Raw genomic sequence first — 21,459 nt, forward strand, 5'->3', positions numbered from 1 at the left:
ACTTTATGTATTCAAAGCACAGTTTTTATTTCTCCCCGCCAATAATTCCCCCAACACACACACACACACACAAAATAGATGGATTTCAGTATTTTCTTTAGGTACTATTCACCTCACATTTGACCTCATCAGGAAATGTAATGATCACATTGATGACCCAACTCTAAATTAAACGTTTTTGTTTTCTTTCTTGTTTTATACAGAATGTTCCCGATTCATTGCTATCTCACAGGGATACTGGCATGTTTATTGTAATATGTTGATGCTGGTTTACATACATCTCAAATATGGGGAGATGTGGGTAGGTGGAGGTATGGGGGAGGGGAGGTTCTCCTGCCTTTTGCCCGTAGCTTCTGTTTAACTCAATTTTCTGGACTGCTGTCGCCCCCTATTGATCACTTCGAGACTGCAGCCAGAAGCCACTCGAGATTGCCTCTTTCAGTGCTAAAACTTCACGATGTTTATTCATATTCATTGACACTGCAATTCGACCAAGCGTTTACATTATGTGAAGCTAGTGTAACTATGTGTTAATGCATTCAAATTTGACAGTTAAAATGTTTTAGAAAATGAATAACATTTTATAATATAGTCAGCTTCTAGAATAAATATGTGTTCTGTTTTTGAAATGTATATGATCAAACTTTACTTTTGAGAAATAGTAAAAAAAAGTTTTGGGGAGTTTCTCCTACTGAAAGTCGGTCCCCGCCTACCACCCCCTCCTTTCTCCAATCACTTCCTGGCCCCAGCGCTGAATAAATTCCGCTCCCCTCACAACTTCCAAGAGTCACACCGTGAGTCACGTTTCCAAAAGTTGAGGAGTAGAAAGCAAACTATACAAGCTCGAACAGGAGCTACCTTTTTGGTTTGGCTTCTTGAGAACTTTTCGTTTTGGTGCTGTTCCAAGCAGGAGAGAGGAGCGTGCGCCCTCACAGGCAGACTGTCCCTGTGCTCTTTTGGGGGTTCGGTGGGTTCGGATTTACACTCTTTCTTGCTTTTTTGAGGGGGTGCAGCTCGCCACACGTTTCGCATGAATCTCCTCGATCCTTACCTCAAAATGAACGAAGAACAGGACAAGTGTCTCTCCGACGCGCCCAGTCCCAGTATGTCCGAAGACTCGGCCGGCTCGCCGTGCCCGTCCGGGTCCGGCTCGGACACCGAGAACACCCGGCCTTCCGATATGCACCTTCTGCGCGGCGCCGACTACAAAAAGGAGGGTGATGAGGAAAAATTCCCCGTTTGCATCCGAGACGCCGTGTCCCAAGTGCTCAAGGGTTACGACTGGACTCTGGTGCCCATGCCGGTGCGCGTCAACGGTTCGAGTAAGAACAAACCGCACGTCAAGAGGCCGATGAACGCTTTCATGGTTTGGGCGCAGGCTGCGCGTCGCAAGCTGGCAGACCAGTACCCGCACCTGCACAACGCAGAGCTCAGCAAAACTCTTGGCAAACTTTGGAGGTACGTCCAAGACGCGCATGCTTTTTGGGGTTAGGCTTGTGCATGCTTTACGCACAGTTTACGCATCACGTGTGCCCGAAAATGAACACAAAAAAATCTTCATCGGAGCGTTTCCGCCGCTTTCTTATCAACTGCTTGATTTCTCCCTTAGGCTGCTAAACGAGGCTGAGAAGCGACCTTTCGTGGAGGAGGCCGAACGCCTTAGGGTGCAACATAAAAAGGATCACCCGGACTACAAGTACCAGCCCAGGCGTAGGAAGTCGGTGAAGAACGGTCAGAGTGAGCCCGAGGACGGCGAGCAGACGCACATCTCCCCAAATGCAATCTTCAAGGCTCTGCAGCAGGCCGACTCACCCGCCTCCAGCATGGGGGACATGCATTCTCCAGGGGAGCACTCAGGTACGAGGTGTGAGTTATCATGGGCGCACTATTCCCTGCATAAATGTGCATTATTTGTGAGCTATCAGCATAGAATAGTTTATGTGGTAAAAAAATAAAACGAAAAATGATCTTCTTGTAATAATGTAATGAAAATGAAATGATCTGCATTTATATAGCGCTTTTCAAGTCAATGACTTCCCAAAGCGCTTTACATTGTGCTTCACATTTCCCAATAGCGGCCGTGATCTGTGCAGCCATGTAAGGCGCTAACCTGCTTATCGGGGGTATTGGGGGTTCAGTGTCTTACCCAAGGACACTTCGACATGTAACACAGACAAGCCGGGATTCGAACTGGGATCCCTTAATCCTAAAACGATCGCTCTACCTCCTGAGCTACGGCCTTGTGAATTGTATAAAAAACGTAATTTAACAGGAGACTAAACACTGATAAAAACACAGTAGTAGTGTATAGCGCAAATGCAAAATCACAGTGACATACCTGTCAACTTTGACCAGTTAATCCCCTTGGTAATGATTGCAATTCCCTTTAACATTTCAAACACAACGTAAGATACACTATGTCGAATAAACACAGAGGTGATTCATATTAACAAGTTTATTTTACTTACCATATAAACAACACAAACAATTATTTTAGCATCATTCTCATTCTCTCCCCACTTTTAGTAAATTGAGTGTTGCTTATTACAGATAGCAGAATATACTTTTTCACATATAAACAATGTTATACCCTTAATGTGAATTGATTAACAAAAACTTGTGAAATACAGGGAAAACGCATATGCTGACAGGTATGCAGTTGGATGTAATAAACATAACCCTGCAGAGCAGCAGAGCATAAATGATGGTTCGTTGTCAGGCTTTAGTGTCGGAGATTCTGTTTTGTTGGGGTTTTTTTTAAGTTAAATGTGAGAGTGCAACATTTAAATGCACGATTAAAGACGGGCAAAAATGAACGGATAAATTGTTTAGTTGCCACAATTAAAAGATTTCAATTAATGCTCATTGGCATGGCTGAAATGCATTTTCTTTGTCATATTTTTTTTTAAGTTTAAAAAAGTTACTTAATTAATTCATGTACATTAGGTCACTGTTGCTCTAAGATTTATTGATATTGGATCTCACTCCAACCCAATGACTCAAAACTGCTTGTAATTGACGACTTTCATCAAAAATGTTCAAATCCACCCCTCATAGACAGTTGAATCTGTCAATAAACCACAAACTGACCCATAGAACAATTAAATAATTTGGAAGTAACCTTCAAATATTCTTAAGACTACAGTATATGATGTTTTGATTTTAATTTAATAAAGAAAGACACTCTGTAACTTAAGCTAAAAACCATACAACACTCACCTCCTTCCTAATAACCAAAATTGATCTTAGTCTTCCAGTTTGGATCAAATACTTCTCTAAGAGCCAGGGTATTTTTGTGGATTGATTGAGGCGCTCACATTTTTCACTCAAGAGTTGTTAGGCATTTTAACATCATCTGAATACAGAGAGGGATTTGCTTATATCATAGTGCAGAGCGTGTATTGCTGGTTTATTGTTGCTTTATTGTTGCTTTTTGATCCAATTTTGCTCTTTTAGTTAAATTTAAAAAAATAATAATAATGACCAGGGCTTGGCCAAAAGGAACTAACCAAATTTTCTTTACCAGCAGGTCAGTCGCAGGGTCCGCCCACACCCCCGACCACTCCCAAGACGGACCTTCCCTCCGGCAAGTCCGACATGAAGCGCGAGGGCCGCCCTGTTCAGGAGGGCCCGAGCAGGCAGCTCAACATCGACTTTGGCGCTGTCGACATCGGCGAGCTAAGCAGCGAAGTCATCTCCAACATGGGCAGTTTTGATGTGGACGAGTTCGACCAATACCTTCCGCCCCACAGCCAGGCTGCCGTACAGGGAGGCTACGGTGGAGGCTACGGAGTGAGCAGCTCCCAGGGGAGCAACGTTGCGGCCTGGATGTCCAAGCAACACACTCTGACCAACCTGGGGGGCTCAGTGCAAGGGGAGCAGGCTCAGCAGCGAGCAACCCAGATCAAGACAGAGCAACTGAGCCCAAGTCACTACAGCGACCAGCAACAGGGGGGCTCCCCCCAACACGTGGCCTATGGATCCTTCAGCCTCCAGCATTACAGCGCCACCTCGTACCCACCGGGCACCAGGTCCCATTATGACTATCCTGAGCACCAAGCGGGCGCCTACTACAGCCACTCATCGGGTTCGAGCCAGGGCTCCGGGCTCTACTCCTCCTTTAGCTACATGAGCCCCAGCCAGAGGCCCATGTACACCCCCATCGCCGACAGCGCTGGAGTCCCTTCCGTGCCTCCCTCCCATAGCAGCCCGCAGCACTGGGAGCAACAGCCAATTTACACCCAGCTGACTCGGCCGTGAGGACTGAAAATGACTGACTTTTTTGTTCCTAGTTGTATCTCTCCGGGGTTGCTGATTGTGTTGTGGTACGTTGGGTTGACTTTGGTGCAGGAAGCATTGGTCCAGTGCCTATGTTTGTTTGTCTTTATATGCTCCCTGGGACCAGTCCAAGCTGTAAAGGGCTTGAGTGAAGAGGTAAGATCAGACCTAAAAAAATTCATCCCGACCGCACCCAGGCCTGTGAGTATTAAAGCCCAACCCAGCCTAACCCGGCAAATTAACTTGATTAGGAAGACGGAGCCTGAAGCAAACCCAAAATTTCATGTCATTTTTGAGGACTCAGGAGGAGGAGAGGGTATTTATAATAGCATATTAAAGCCTGTCTTTTGTAAGAAATCCAAATTAGACAAGACTGGCAAAAACATGTACATCTTTTATTTTTATGTGTGTGCAGAGGTTACATTAACCCACAATGTTTCATCATTGACATATTATTTAAGAGTTGATGGGAACATTTAAGGGCCTTTCCTCATTTTGGCGGTTGAAAGTTGGGCCATTAACCACAGCAGCAGTATGTCTTTAGTGCGGCACTTTAAAAGAGAGAGACAGATAGAGAAAGAGAGGAGAGAGAAAGAGACACAGGCAGAGAGACAAAGAAGAACAATGCCGGGTTGATTAAAAAAAAAGGCAGCGAGGGACCCGAATGTAATGATTAACATTCTAGGTCCGGGCTGGGCTAAAGATCTTACCTCTACTTAGCTTACAGATTACAGATGCGTAGGTGAATGTATAGATGCCCCAGGATTGGCTCCCAACAGTGCCTTTTTGTAACGTTTGGAATCGGGATTATATTTTTCTAGATATAATACAAGAATTAAATCCTCTGTGAGGACATAGTGCTTTGACATATTTTAGTATGTACTGTGTATGTGTTATGCTCTTCAGCTAATCCGTGCCAGCCGTTGAAAATGTCTTAAAGGAGCGGGAATGTGGAGTAAAATGGAAAAAAACACCCTCAGTGGCCTTGCTTCTGTATTTTGGGGAGGGTAAGAGGGGCATAGTGTGATGACTGATTTTCTTTTCTACTGTACATATTTTTATTCAAGTGGAACAGGCTGGATAGAACGTTGGGGGAGGGAGAAATATGTTTATTTATATTCTGAGCATTTTAGGCTTTTTCTCGTAGCTCTCTGAAGTTTTTAGAATTCAATGATGTGCCCCAGTATGACAGTCTATAGTTTGAAGGGGCCACAGGTAGCGCTACAGACCCTGTTATTCCCGAGGGGCCTACTGCAAGTTTGGCTTTCGTCCGCCTTGATGCCGCTGGTGCCTGCGTAGCCGTCCACGGATATTCCCGCTTCCTGCTTTCAGCAGCCGGCTGGTCTGAGCCCCGGCATGCGCTTCTATCCTCTAACCTCTTAATTTATTCTTTAGCATTAATTTTATTGGAAAATTAACTTTTTTTTGGCTGTCACTGCTCTCCTTTGAATTGAGTAGAGCAAAGATGTTTTTTTTTGTTTTGTGGTACAGATTTGTTAATTTATCGTATGTAATTGTTATTATTTGAATATCCGTGTGTACAGATGATTCGGTTCGAACTGGAACTTTTCTCATTTGCTCACTGTCCAGTTTGAGGTTATTTTGAGAACAAAAATAATGCTGGATTGAACACAATACCTTTTTTTGTCGTTTTGAGATTTTTGTTTCCCCTTTTATATCTGTATCTTTAGAAATGAGTTGTGTCATCGTTTCACTTTCCTTTTAGGTAAATATGTTGTCTTAAAAAGCTTATCCTTTTTTGTATCATATTGTTTGCAATAAAAACAAAACACTGTATACTGCCTTTGCCTGGTTTTCTTTAAGGGTTAGCCTAACCCTCACCCTTTTTACTTTAGTGTTTTATTTCACTTTGAATAATCCATTGACATAATAACAAAGGAAAAAAAGCTGTTTAAACTCTTATTTCATCTAATTATTTTGTTAATTTTTTTTTAATAAAGTTACATCATCACATAAAGAAATTACATTGTTCATATTAGCTTATCAGTTTTTATTGTTGACAGGACAGGATCACAGGATCACCTGAAATGTAAGACGATGGGATATTATGCAATGGTTTAACGCACTGGTTTTCAACTGGTCTGAGTTGAAGACCCATCATTCTGTCCTAATTACAAACTGCGACCTCTCAAATGAGAGAATAGTGAGGTTTAAAGAAGATATAGTAGAATATATATTTGGCTTTTTTTCAACCAACATAATGACCGGCAAAACCAACAGGACTTCAAGTACTTTATATAATTGCCAATACGTAAGCCTACATGGCATTTAAGCGACACCCTATAACTGCTTTAAAATGGCAACATACTAAAAAAAAAGTGTGCACATGAGCATTGCTAGTTATTTAATTATGCAGCTAATAAACATTCATATACAGGTCCATTTACAATATTTTCAAACAATTTATTGTACCTACCAGCAGTGCTTAAATTGACTCATACACTATTGTCCTATTTCACAATTGTTTCCTTTTTTGACTTAATAAATGTCTTTCTTGCCCTTATCACAATTTTTTTGAGACCCACAACTACTGTATGGAAGAAGAAGGAAATAAAACCACCAAAATGACAACAAAATGAGATGTGGTACCTCTTAAACGCACGGATTGACTGAACAAGAAGAAGAGCTCGAGGAGGGCATTATGGCCATCGATTGTTATGAAGTGCAATTGACTCTATTTTTTTTTCTTCTTTGCATTATTTTGCCAAGGCAAAAGAAGAACTAAAAATAGGCCCGCAACCTTCTTTTGGGTCCCATCCCATTAGTTGAGAAACATTGCTTTGAGGCATTCCTGTAACAAAGTTTTTATATTAAAGCTACGTGGGGCTCCAGAAAAAGATAAATACAATTACGTCTTTTTTGAGTGTTTTTTTTCAAGTGCGCATATGCCATGTACACGGAAATCCTTTTTTCTTAAACTTTGCCTTGAAAAAAGAAGAAAAACAATTGAATATAAAAGAAAAATGGTGATTTTGAAATTTGGTTTTTAATAAAGCAGTATATTGCATAAATAATTTTTATTTATGCCGCAGGCTAATGAACAACAGTTGGTGGGCTACAAACGGCCCCTTTGCCATATTGCCTATCGCTTTAATAGAATCTTGCGGTCCTTTCGTTTCACTTTTTTCACTCTCTGAAACAATTTGTATGTAAAGCAGAACCTCATTTCCTTAGTGTTAGCAACTTAGCATCTGCATAGCTAAGGTAAACTAGCTAGCTAGCTGTTATTTATGTCACTACTCACAGGATACTTTTTCCTAAAAATGTTAGGGAGTAATACACTCCGAGATACTGAAGTTCATATAACACGGGTATAATTAACCTTTCATCAGTTTTATCTTTTTATGTAAGTTTATATAATTTGTTTCTGTTTTTCAGAATTGGGCAACACATTAGTGAGTAAATTCAAGGCCCCTCATCGGGCCCGTATGCTTCCCGACAAAACAGCGGGAGTACACTTGACGAATGTTTCCAAGAGGGGATCGGAAACGAGACCAAATTTTTCTTTTCTTTTTTTTCTTCTTCAGACAGGCCTTTCCATGGGCAATTTTCCCAGGACGACCCCATTATTATTCCGTGGAGACGTCTGCCCCCACCACGCCCGATGGGTGGTCTTTCTGAAGGCAAAAGGAAAAGGAAAAGAAAAGGGGACGGAAAAAAAATTGTCGGATGCACCCACAGAGAAACTGGAACACAATCAAACAGATCTAAAAGCGAAAGTTCAACAGTCAATTTATATCAGGGAAAGCGCAACCTTTTATCCTTTGAGCCAGTGGTCCCTAACCTTTTTTGACCGATTTAATGTTTGACTGTATTTCTACCTACACAAGGTTGGCATTAAATATGTTTGTCCTCTTTCCAATACTACTACTACTACTACAACTAATAATAATGATAATAATAATAATAATAATAATGATAATAATGATAAAAATAATAATCACTGTAATATTAACAACAATAATAACAATTATAACACTACTTGTATTACTACTACTACTACTACTAATAATAATAATAATAATAATAATAATAATAATAATGATAATAATAATAATAATAATAATAATGATAATAATTATAACAATGATAGTAATAAAATATGATAATAACTGAAAAAATAACAATAATGATAATAATAACTAATAATAAAAATAACCATTATAACAATAAAAATTAATGATAAAAGAAACAAAAAAGTATGAGAAAATCCATTGTGTAATCATTTGGAATATTTGGGTGTCCTCATAATATCACACCATAAATCTCGTAGTATGTCAGAAAGCAAGTCTTTAGCTAATTTCTTTCTTTTATTTTTGTAAATACAAAACAAATGCTCCCTTCTGCCGCAGCAAAGGTGTAAAAGAGCTGACGTCCAGTCTGGTTTCTTTTCAGGACAGTTTTGTGCAGTATTTTCTCGGCTAGTAGTTTGACCTGCACGTTAGCTGCTAAAACTCTTATATTGTTCAGATTCAGACTCAGATTCAGATATACTTTATCGTCATTCTAGTACACTTGTATACAGATCGAAATGTCGATACATCTGACCCGCACAGTTTCCTTGAATGTACAGATATAAATACAATGTTCTATTGAGGTAGAGTATTGAAGTACTAATTATAATAAATAATTATGGCTATGTATAGTATTATACAGTAGTGTGGTTCTTTTTTTATGTATTCCGATTGAGGCAAGCATATTTTATTCTTAGCTCCTTCATGAGTTTGTTTATGTTTATGATCTTTGTGGTGAGTTGGTTCAGATGTAAAGCTGCATTTACTCAACTGTGAAAATAAACACAATGTCAACACATTCAATGCCAAGTATTAAAGCTGTTTTTCTCACTGTTTGTGGACAAATTTGTTGTGCTTAGAAAAGATCCCTTACCATCCGTGAGTATGATTCGCAGTGTGACTACAAATGTAGGCTGAATGATAAAGCATAGTTCTGAAAAACAAAAAAATATTTTTTTTTACTGATCTGGCCCACCTAAGAACAGAAAGTCTTGATCTGGCCCTCGGGCAAAACTGACTTAGACACGCTTGGCTTATTGCAAAACATAACATCGAGCTGCGTGTCAAGTACCTAAAAATACAAGCTCACCGAATAAACTGACCTTCGAGAAAAGTGTGTTGGTGTTGTGTGGTTTCTGTGTACTGCTCATTGTGGTTTCAATTTGGGATTCCGTGAATCCTCGAGCTGCAATGATCGAGCTTCTCTTGCACTCAGATAGATTTCAGATCAGGTTGTGTTGTAATGGTGGTCTGTGAAGCCCTTTGAAACTTTTTGTGATTAAGAGCTGTACAAATAAATATGACTTGACGTCCTTCATAAGCGCCAGTTTGTTTACTAACTTCCAGGGAAGAGGATCCCCTCTTCCAAGGTGACGGTTGCACATCCCAACAGGCACCGGAGCCCGCCTGTGTGAACCACATTGGCTTTATTCAAACGCCAAGACTTGAACACCCGGTTCACGTTCGGTGTGACAGTTAGTAGGGTCAGTAAAACATTTATATGCAAAAACAAAAGAATAAAAATGGAACCTACTTGTCTTTCTGTGCAGCCCGGTAGAGATCTTTAAATTTTTCAAAGAGTCCAATATTTGCCATGCATTTTTCATAAAGATTTGTAATTGTCATGTTAGGGAAGTATTTTTTGTTTTTTTAACAGTTATTTAGCTGAGTGGTAAGCACGTCCGTGGCACAGTTCTGAGGTCATGAGTTCAAAGCCAGCGACCAACCTTGCTGTGTGGAGTTTGCATGTTCTCCCCGTGCTAGCGTGAGTTTCCTCCAGCCACTCCGGTTTCGTCCCACATTTCAAAAACATGGATTTGAGGTTGATTGGGCGGTCCAAGTTGTCCCTAGGTGTGAATGAGTGAGCAAATTGTCTGCCTCTGTATGCCCTGGGACTGCCTGGCATCCAGTTCAGGGTGTGCCCTGCTCACTGCCTGAAGATAGCTGGCGTAGGCTCCAGCACGCCCACGACCCTACTGAAGGTAAGCGGTGCAGATAATTGATGGATGGATAGATTGATCATAAGAAAGCCATGTATTCCAAGGCCAAGCCATACCAAGATTGGCACCATACATTCCGGTGTCAAAGTCTACAATTTGTCTGTAAAGTAATAATGAAGACACTTTTATTATGTTGTCTTTTTAATTGATATTTTTTAAGAGAAAAACGTTAATGACATATAAAACACTGTATAGGATTCCGTCAGATAATTTCAAAACTTGGTAAACTTCCTTACTTTGTGTAATACAATGAAAAAAAACAAAAAAAGTCATACATTCTGCAATGTTTATTAAATATTTTAATGTTTTAATATTGTGGAATACATGCCTTATTCAAAGTATTCAAATCTTTCATGTGGCCATCTGCACCCTACATCGAAAACACATTTATCTTGCCATTTGGGAATTTGTGTTGCTGCTAAATGTTCTTGTATTTTTCGTTTAACTATTTTTACAACTCCAAGCACTACCTTGTAAATATTTTAGCATATTCTTAGTGACATATTTTTGTCTTATTTTTTTCTTTTAAGTCTGTATTACACAGTTATCCTGGAGTCCCATCTCTAATCGTTATATTGGGTATTTCTCTATTATATAACCCTAATTTAATTTGTTAACATAAGGATACTGCTGGAAATTTGAATAAAGTATCTATCTATCTATCTATCTATCTATCTATCTATCTATCTATCTATCTATCTATCTATCTATCTATCTATCTATCTATCTATCTATCTATCTATCTATCTATCTATCTATCTATCTATCTATCTATCTATCTATCTATCTATCTATCTATCTATCTATCTATCTATCTATCTATCTATCTATCTATCTATCTATCTATCTATCTATCTATCTATCTATCTATCTATCTATCTATCTATCTATCTATCTATCTATCTATCTATCTATCTATCTATCTATCTATCTATCTATCTATCTATCTATCTATCTAATCTCATTGCAAACAATATTAACTATGTTCTTATCACTCTATAAAAAACACAATTCAATTAACAAAGTATAGTAGTAGGCTATTCGCATAATCAGCAACATTAAATAATGAAAATTTTGTAATATTTCCGTTCATTTATAAGGAATCCAGAATTATTGTTTTTAATTGCATCACAGAAAATATGAAACTTTAGCACTATATTATTTATTTTCCGAGACAAACCTGTACATGATCGTCTACTATACAATTTCTATTTCTGCGTTTCCCACCCTCTGTATCCATTGGCTAAAACATGCACTTTGTTTTGGCCTTGTCCACACATTGTGCATCTAGGTGACACAATTCCTCTGTTTAAGACATTTTAAATGGACTGTCGTACTGAGTTACTTTACCAACTGGTCCATAAAATTCTTTCCAAAACTAAAGGCAGAGGAAGCCATGCTAAATCACAGGCGTGTTTCCATGGAAGTTTTACCCTCCGCTCAAGAATTGTGGCACTTTTCCATCAAACTGCTTTTTATTAATTGAATACTGGCAACGTGACTAATTTCACAGTTGAACACTTTGAATCTAATTACAAGGTTTAGGATCCTAGGAACCTCAGCGCCTTCGCTGAAAATCACAATCATTGAAAAGCTCATTTCATACACAGATTTTCAGCAAAGACGCGGTTATCTTTATGAAGACGTTTATTTTTTTCTCACTTGGATTCTTGGTCTGATTGCACAACATTGCAAACGGCCATCCATCTTGAGCTCGGCCCCACGGGGACGCCGCCCGTGCCAAGTAGCTGCGCCAAGGCCAAGCCTGGGTGCGTTCGCCTCCCCCTTCCCACCCTCGGCCGTCTTTGTGCGGCCATGTGGAAGAAACCTGGCACCGGCCCGAGGTCAGCGTCCCAAAATGATATTAGCATAATCCCATTAAGTGTGTCAGAGGCCTCATGAGCTCTGGAGAAGACTGTGAGAGAGAGAGGTCGGAGGAACCAAAGGAATGAACCGAATAGCGGATGAAGCAGAAAAAAATGTTTGACCTTTACAACATTTTTACCTTAGCACCAAAGTGCAAAAGTTAATATCTTATTTTGGGTGGATTTTTCTCCGAATCTTCCAACAATATCAAAACAAAACTAGAACGGCTGTGTGCCATTAGAGCATTCTTCCCGTTGAGACGCAAAACAATGTTTGTAATCCATTACAGGATTTTGGACTCCATCTGGTCTTACTGTTTGAGTTTTCCATTCTGGCCTGGAAGATTAGAATGTGTATCTAAGAAAGCTGCTAAGTCAGAAAACCAAAAAGCTTTATGGGGGGAGCATTTTTCACATCTCGGGTAACTCACCTGACTGCCCGTAAAAGATGGTGTTCATATTAAATGTTGTTCCAGCCTGGGAGAGTGGAATGTCTTTCTGAGAAAAAACGCTGAGTCACCAAAACCAAAAGCAGTGAGTGAGCTTTTCTGGGCATTTTTCCACACATAATCCTACTTGACTGTTTGTGAAAAGATGCTGGTCCAATCTAAACTCCTTCCCCCTTTTCTTGGTTGGAGAAACACACAAACAAACAGATACTGTATACATACATACTTAGATTCCAAACAAAAATATCATCACACTCACAATCGTGCTACTAACTATACTGTACTTACACACGAAAACACCAAAGTTATACTTATGGAATGTGTAACACCAAATGTTCATTAAAACTTACACCCAATAGTCTTTTCATCATTTATTTCATGTTATATAACGAGGGTTGTCACCCCCACAACCGTGAAAGGCTGTGAAAAACATGTATCCTGCCAGTTGCATTGTAAAATGGTTTTGTTTCTAAATGTTGTTGCACTATTTTTCATTGCACTATTACTATGATGCTCTTACAACTTAGGCTAGTCTCCAATCACTACTTTGTAAATACTTTTTCCTATTTATACTGACATTCTATTTTTTAATTTATTTTTTGTATTTTCAGTCCTTGTTGGTGGTTATCTTGTTTATCCTCGAGTGTCATGTCTAATCTCATTTCACCAATTTTCACTACGTTGTAATCGATGACAAGAAAGACCATTCTATTATGTTCTATTCTATTTACCTACTGTATCTATTTGATCTATATGGGGCGGCAGTAGCTCAGGAGGTAGAGCGCTCGTCTTGGGATCAAGGGATCCCAGTTCGAATCCCGGCTCGTCCGTGTTACATGTCGAAGTGTCCTTGGGTAAGACACTGAACCCCTAATACCCCCAATAAGCAGGTTAGCGCCTTACATGGCCTGCAAGGCCGCTATTGGGAAATGTGGACCACATTGTAAAGCGCTTTGGGAAGTCATTGACTTGAAAAGCGCTATATAAATGCAGATCATTTCATTATTGTATTGTATTATATACTGTATTTGTGAACTCATGGTAAATGTTTGTGTGTTAGCTTAGGTGGGTTTATTTTATTGATCAATGCAGTAATTATTTACTTCTTCAATTGTGTTATTATAGTTATAATATTAATATTCCTTTCGGTTTGTTTTTTAAAATGTTTGATTTATTTTTTTCAAATATTTGAGATTGTTTTTTATTAGAAAGTGTGCGAGCTCTTTTTAACAGATAAATGGTAAACATTTCTGTTGAATACTGTTCAAACTCCAAAAGAGCCAATCCATTTTTGCACGGATCACTTTGTCTTGATTGTTGAGTGTAATCTCTGTTAGCGTACTTTTCTAAGATGATGATCAAAACTTGTAAAAACAAAGACCAGTTTAAAAAAAAAAGTATGTTGAGCAATAACTTGGTTGTGCAATGGCATGTTAGAATTAGTGAATGTGTAAAGTAATCTTCATCTTTACATTACTAAGACATATTTTAACCAAGCAGCAAACATAGAATTTAGTTATTTAATGGCAAAGTTTGATTGTGTTTGATTCCGAACATTTATTTCCACCTGCTTGACCTTCATCTAGTCTTGTCGTGGTAGATGGCCTTTGGTTTCTAAAGCCTTTATTAGTTCCTTTGCTGATTTACTTGAACCTTAACAAAACAGACTTCAAAACAAATGAACTAACTTAATCATGACCAAATAACACAAACTAATCAACCAACCTTTAACTCTGAACTAAAAGTATTTCGTTCAAACGAATAACCTGCTGTTGCTTTGTCTCTGTTTTTCATGAGAGACAATAAAGTCTGATTATTATTATGATGAAAATTACCTAAGATAATGTGTGCTTACATTCTTCGCTCATAATTGGCTTGGGTGTTTGGCCTTTCAAACTGGATAACAGTGTGCAAAACAAAGACAAGTTAGCTAAGCTAACATTCTCACATGAGATAGGCGTTGCGCCCACTGGGAGTGTGTTTGTCTTTTCTGAAGCGCATTAGTCAGTGAGGGTTCTCACAGTGACAGCGAGAAGGCCAGACTCACAGGCCGGTGACAGGGACGACAGGGTGTCAAACATGCCAGGGCCTCTGTTTGGACATTCCATGCACGGGGACAACCAGTAGCACTTAATCCTTTGCTCAAATAAGTTAATACCTCAACTAACACGAAGAAGTTCAGGGCCAAATGCAAATTCCACAGTGACAGTCATGGTCGATGTGAGCAATAAAACCGATTAATTACGTGAACTCACAGTGTCTTGCACGCTCTTGTGTTGTATTTTTAAAAATATCACTCTAATAATACTTCAACTTTGAATGCCCTTTGTATTATTTAATTTTTAACTCAGTCAGATAAAAACAGTGGAAGATTAAGTGCCGTGTTTTTTGTATCTGTTTGGTAGTCCTTGGCTGGACGTGTTGAAATAGCTTGAACTTCTTCATTCCCTATTGAATTTAAAACAAGTTTATTGACTCAACAATTTTGAATGACAACAAAAAATAGGCCAAGGAATCCTGTCTTCCTATATGCCAATGGTCTTCAATGTCCATTACTACTAACTCGCACAACAGCCAATATGATCATTTTGATTTACTCAGGGGAGTTCACCATCCATCCATCTATCCATCCATTCATTCATCCATCCATCCATCCATCCATCCATCCATCCATCCATCCATCCATCCATCCATCCATCAATCCATCCATCCATCCATCCATCCATCCATCCGTCCATCCATCCGTCCATCCATCCGTCCATCCATCTGTCCATCCATCCATCCATCCATCTACTATCATCCGCTTATCCGGGGTCGAGTCATGCAGCAGAAGTTCCAGGAGGGAAGCCAAGACTATCCCCATTCACTTCATCCAGCCTATCCCACACATGTCCAGGGTCGTCCCTAGGGCGTTCTGCTGGTGAGACATTCCCTAAACACCTCCCTAGGGAGGCCCTATACAACATTTAATATGCCAAAAGCCAGCTTCTGTAGCCAGGGATTGGTGGACCAAGGACCGCTCCTTTGGCTGCCACCCAGCTTTCGATCCAATTGACCATTTTATCCGCTCCCACCTGTTGTGAGCCAATGCAAATCGGGAACCACGTCATCCTTTCGGGCTGATCCCAGCCAGACCCAATGAGTTCACCCCACCTGCACGCCTGGCTCCAGAGGGTGGCCCCGGTAATCCGCGTCCGGGCAAAAAAGATATCTGTTTGTCATGGGTGACTAAAACCCCAAGACAACATAGCTCCTTGGATCAATGGGACACACAAACCCCTTCACCACCATAAGGTAGAAGTTCATGGGAGACGAAAAATGACTGCTTTATTGTGATACATTAGGGAAAGGCATAACATCCATTACAATACTACAAGCTGATTGGATGAAAGCACAATTTGTTCTTCCTGATGCCGTTACTGTATTTGGTGTGTATGGTTCCCTTGGCCTCAGTGGTCACATACACTGCTTAATTTAGTAAAAATCCCTGTTTATTTATTAAAAAATATCACGTCTATTCACAGTGAATTCTGTGGTTCTAGAATTGTGTTCTATGACCTTTGATTTGGAATAAGAGCTTGCTCTGTCCACTCCACGCATCGGCCCGGTATTGCAGTACCCCAGGGAACGGTGCATTCGCAATGATCGCAGCAAGGCTTTAGGGCTAGGACCTTAGCTTGGCCTTTTGGCTGAGAGTAAGAGTCCCGGCTCCTAGGCTTTGTAGCGTATTATGAACTGACCGATAACGGATAATGGATAATGAATAACGAAGATAGAACAATAACCCTTAAAAAACCCACCAAACAGAAAGTCAATTTGAAGACACCATTGTGACTTTTCTTTTCTCTTTTTCAGAAATATACTCCACGTTTTTATACTGTGTGTCTGTCTAAAAGTGAGTGTAGCCATACTCAATCCCACAGGTAAGTGAAGGTAATGCAGGAGATGTTCTTTAATCTAATTCTGTGTTAGCAATATCTTAAATTTACACCTTAGTGCACAGGTGTCAAAGAGGCGGCCCGCGGGCCAGATCAGGCCCGCTAAGGGATTGAATCTGGCCCGCGAGACAACACTCAGAGAAGCGCAAGAGAAAAACAAGCTGCTGGTTGAAATATGTCAACTTGATGTTGCCAAGCCAGGTGCCTCTCACAGAGACACTGTACTTGTATTTCTCTCTCTCTCTCTCTCTCTCTCTCTCTCTCTCTCTCTCTCTCTCTCTCTCTCTCTCTCTCTCTCTCTCTCTCTTTTCCACGCCTTTTTCTCTCTCTCTTTTCCACCCCTTTTCTCCCACTCTCTGTCTCTTTCACTCTCTGTGTCTCTCTCTTTCTCTTCCATTGTTGCTCTTTGTCCCTTTCTCTCTGTGTGTCTTTTTAACTTCTTTTGCTCTTACTTCCTTTTTTCCTTTTTTCTCTTTTCTCTTTCTCTCTTCATACCCTTCCCGCTTTCTTTTCTCTCCTTCCGTCTTTCTATTTGTCTTTGGATTTCTTTCTTCCTCTCGCTTTCTTTTCCCCCCCTCTCTCATGACTTTTTATCTTTTGTTTCTCACGCTCTCTCCCTCTCTCTCTTTTTCTTTCTTTGTCCCGCCCTCTCCTTTTCCCTCCCTCTTTCTGTTATTTTTTAATCTCTTTTTCTTCTCTTTAATCGACTTGTCCGGCCCCCGACAGAATGTTTGTTCTATCGTGCGGCCCCCGAGTTAAAATAAGTTTGACACCCCTGCCTTAGTGTGTTTCCTTGTCTATTAAAAATATGTTCATGTTTAATATAGAAGACAAAGCTATTGAGAGATAATTTTTGTTAGTGAGTTAATAACATATGCTAAACCGGGCCTCTAAATTTAGAATATTATAAACTAATTTCTTCATACATCTAATCTGTCAGGTTTCTGTACATAACCCCAGCATTCTACAGGAGGCCCCTTATGTTGGCTCTAGACAAAATTGTCATATTTCCATGTGTTCCTCTGTTGGCACATTAATTAGTTACAGTCCATGCACAAGGAGGGGATGTTGACTGGGTTTCGATTCTGTTTTTTCTGCTATGCGCCCCATAATTGCCTCTGCAGGCATTCTGTTACAACGAGTACTTGAAGCATCAGCAAATGTTGATCCCTCCCAATTTTTAATGGAAAGGGTTTGTGCCTATACTCTGGATCATTTGCACGAGCTTAAGCTCGTATTCCAAAATTGAAAAATAAATAAAAATGACTGTTTTCAAGAATGTTAAGTCTTACCTCTACATTTAGGTTTCCTGATGGTGAGTTTTAATTTCCATTTCTTTTTAAGGGCAAAAAAAAAGATGCGAGCTTGTCAATATGTTTGTTAGTAATTTGGTTTGTTTTGTCAATGGAGGTGTTAGTAATTAACGTAGTGTTTCTGTATGCTTCAAAAATCAGTGAGACTCAATACAAAGCATGAGCAATCTAAATATTGTTTCATATAATGTACATGGGCTAAACCACCCCATCAAGAGAAAGAAGATATTGAATCAACTCAAGACATTGCAGAGCTCAATAGCCTTATTACAAGAGACACATTTGACCGAGATTGAACATAAGAAGCTAAAAAGAGAATGGGTGAACCAGGTGTTCTACGCATCCTATGGGAAAAGGAGGGGAGTAGCAATTTTACTTGGAAAAGGGGTGGCGTTTAAAGTCGAAAAAGAAGTGAAGGACAATCTGGGGCGATATATAATGATTATAGGGTCAATGGCCGGTTGGGAAATATCAATAATGAATGTTTATGCACCAGTTGAGGAAAAGGGGACATTTTTTCAAGTATTAGCTAAAGTAATAACCAACTGTGCGAAGGGAATGTTACTTTTAGGAGGTGACTTTAACACTGTACAGAATTGCAAAGTGGACAAGTATCCTTCAGTACATGGAACAAACACAAAGAGGTCGAGGATGTTGAATAACATAACTAAAGAATTGGGATTGATAGATCCATGGAGAGAGAAGAATCCCCAAACTAAAGACTATACTTTCTATTCAAACCCGCATGGCAGCTATTCGAGAATTGATTACTTTTACATTTCAAGACAACATATGCATACAGTAGTAGAGTGTGGTATAGAGAATATTACTATAAGTGACCACTCTCCAATTACTTTGAAACTAAGTTTAGACAATGAAACCCATTTTAGGTATTGGAGGATGAATGTATCTCTCCTCTCAGATAAAAACGTAGTACAGGAAATAAAACGGTGTATAAAAGAATATTTCCAAATCAATGACAACAATGAGGTTTCTCCATCAATATTATGGGAAGGAGGGAAAGCTGTAATAAGGGGGAAATTAATTGAAATATCGTCCCGGCTGAAACGAATACGCTTAAAGAATCAGAAGGAATTGGAGGATAAGATTAAGGAACTAGAAGAAGAACATAAAAAAACACCAAGCGAATCCAGATTACAGGTATTAAAAACAACCAGAAGCAAATTAGATGAACTTTTGACAAATAAAGCAGAAGGGGCTCTGCGCTTTGTGAACCAGAGATACTATGAAATGGGCAATAGAGCCAGTCGACTGCTAGCCTTCCAACTTAAAAAGGCCCAAACGGATAGAATTATATCACAAATAAAACATCCTATCTCTAAACAATGTTTAGTAAAACCCAAAGGTATAGCAGAAGCATTTGCAGATTATTATAAAGAATTATACAAGGACTCAGAAAATGACTTAGATAACTACACGGCACAAAACTTTTTAGGAAAACTACATTTACCGACACTAACAGGAGGGGATACATTAGAAATTATTCGCCCCATTACAAAACAGGAAATACAAGATACAATAAATAACTTAAAAATAAATAAATCACCAGGAACGGATGGATTCCCGGGGGTGTTCTACAAAAGCTTTAAGGAAGAATTAACACCAGTACTGCAGAAAGTATTTAACTATGCTCTAACAAAAGGAGATCCCCCCAAATCATGGTCGGAAGCCATCATAACAGTCCTGCACAAAGAAGGAAAAGACCCAATATTGTGTGAAAGCTATAGACCAGTTAGTTTACTTTGTAATGATCTAAAAATTCTTACAAGCATACTGGCAAAAAGAATGCAGAAATTTATAGCGAAATTAATTAGAAATGATCAAACAGGGTTTATTCCGGGAAGGCAGGGTGCAAACAATATTAGGAGGATACTAAACATAATTACGAGCACAAAATCTAAGACCCAACCCTCGATGTTACTGAGCTTGGATGCACAAAAAGCTTTCGATAGGGTGAAATGGAGCTTCTTACATCAATCACTTATAGCTTTTGGCTTCCCTCCAATATTTGTTGAATGGGTGAAAATTATCTATAAAAATCCGAAATCTCGTCTTCGAGTAAATGGTCACTGTTCAGATTTCTTTGAAATCAAAAGAGGAGTCCGGCAAGGGGATTGCTTAAGCCCACTCTTGTTTGCAATAAGCATAGAACCACTCGCAGAATCAATTAGACAAAATGAGCAAATAAGGGGGATATTGGATGAAGGAGGAACAGAACATAAAATATCATTGTTTGCAGACGACCTGTTGGTAATGCTGAAGGAACCTTCGTTATCAATACCACCACTGTTGGAGAGCCTTAAAATATATGGAGAAGTAGCTGGGTATTCAAATAATGAGAGCAAATCAATAGCAATGATGATATCGGGAAAATGTCCAACAGATGTGATTGAAAGGTTTGATTTTAAATGGACAAATAAAGGGTTTAAATATTTGGGGGTGACCATTACACCACATTCCACACAGCTGTTTGATGCAAATTATGGAATGTTGATAAAAGAAATAAGGAAAGATTTGGAAAAATGGGAAATTTTGCCCTTAAGTCTTATCGGCAGGATAGAAACAATCAGAATGAACATATTACCAAGACTATTATTTCTGTTTCAATCCCTTCCAATTCTGATCCCGGCATCCACATTTAAAATGTTAAATAAGTTAATAGCAAAATTCCTTTGGCAAAACAAGAAACCTAGAATAAAATACAAAACCCTGTTAGCTCCTAAAGAAAAGGGGGGCCTAGACCTACCCAATATTAAATATTACTATTGGGCAGCTCAAATTAAAGCACTCATCTTGTGGATTACTACAGACAAAGATGCGATATGGGTGGACATGGAGCAACGATCTTGTCCAAATATGCTGGTGGAATCGTTACCATACATATCAGTCACGAGGTGGAAGAAATTAAAAATCCAGAATGAATGGATTAAGGGAACTATTAAAACTTGGTCAACAATACAAAAAAAATTAAAAATATCAAGATCTGTGAATAGGGCTACCAAAATAGCGAAAAATCCAGACTTTAAACCTGGGGGTATGGAGGTAGGGTTTCAAAAATGGGCCCAAAAAGGACTGATGTTGATTACCCAAGTATTGGAAGCACAGGCAATGAAATCATTCGAACAACTCCAACAAGAGTTTGACCTACCCAGAAATGATTTTTACAAATATTTGCAACTAAGGCATTACCTCCAGAAACACGAGGAATGGGGGAAAATATGTAAGGAGCCAACTAAGGTAGAGGAATTATTAATATCGTATACAAAAGGACAATCAATAAAGGGGGTTATATCAAAACTATATAAAGCCCTGAGAATGGATCTCAGTAATGAGGACATGGCAGTTAAGGAAAAATGGGAACAAGAAACTAATGTAGCGATAAAAGACAACGAATGGGAAAAAACATTGAAAGAGGGACACAAAATAACCAACAGCCCGACATGGAGGGAGTTTGAATGGAAAGTAAAAATGCGATTCTTCTATACACCCTCTATCACTTCAAAATATAAAAATACCTCAAATCTATGCTGGCGTAACTGTGGGGGGGTCGGTGACTTTACG

General features: G+C 39.3%; 1 protein-coding gene and 1 pseudogene across 2 annotated transcripts; both read left to right on the plus strand.

Annotated features, from left to right (window-relative positions):
- The first annotated feature begins 787 nt into the window (after positions 1–787).
- On the plus strand, positions 788–6,075 carry LOC148373842 (transcription factor Sox-9-A-like). 2 transcript variants are annotated; one of them, XM_088329607.1, is made up of 3 exons: positions 788–1,458; positions 1,610–1,857; positions 3,527–6,075. In XM_088329607.1, the coding sequence occupies exons 1-3, from the start codon at positions 1,031–1,033 to the stop codon at positions 4,258–4,260; spliced, it is 1,410 nt and encodes a 469-aa protein (XP_088185733.1). In that variant the 5' UTR covers positions 788–1,030; the 3' UTR covers positions 4,261–6,075. The 2 variants fall into 2 exon arrangements, with proteins under 2 accessions (XP_088185733.1, XP_088185734.1); XM_088329608.1 differs by having other exon boundaries at positions 3,530–6,075.
- A 10,034-nt stretch (positions 6,076–16,109) lies between these two features.
- Positions 16,110–16,267, plus strand: LOC148373843 (U2 spliceosomal RNA; annotated as a pseudogene).
- The last annotated feature ends 5,192 nt before the right edge of the window (positions 16,268–21,459 follow it).

Source organism: Urocampus carinirostris, chromosome 1, assembly GCF_059441175.1.
Source record: "Urocampus carinirostris isolate Australia breed hairy pipefish chromosome 1, RoL_Ucar_1.0, whole genome shotgun sequence".
In the NCBI taxonomy this organism is placed as follows: domain Eukaryota; kingdom Metazoa; phylum Chordata; class Actinopteri; order Syngnathiformes; family Syngnathidae; genus Urocampus; species Urocampus carinirostris.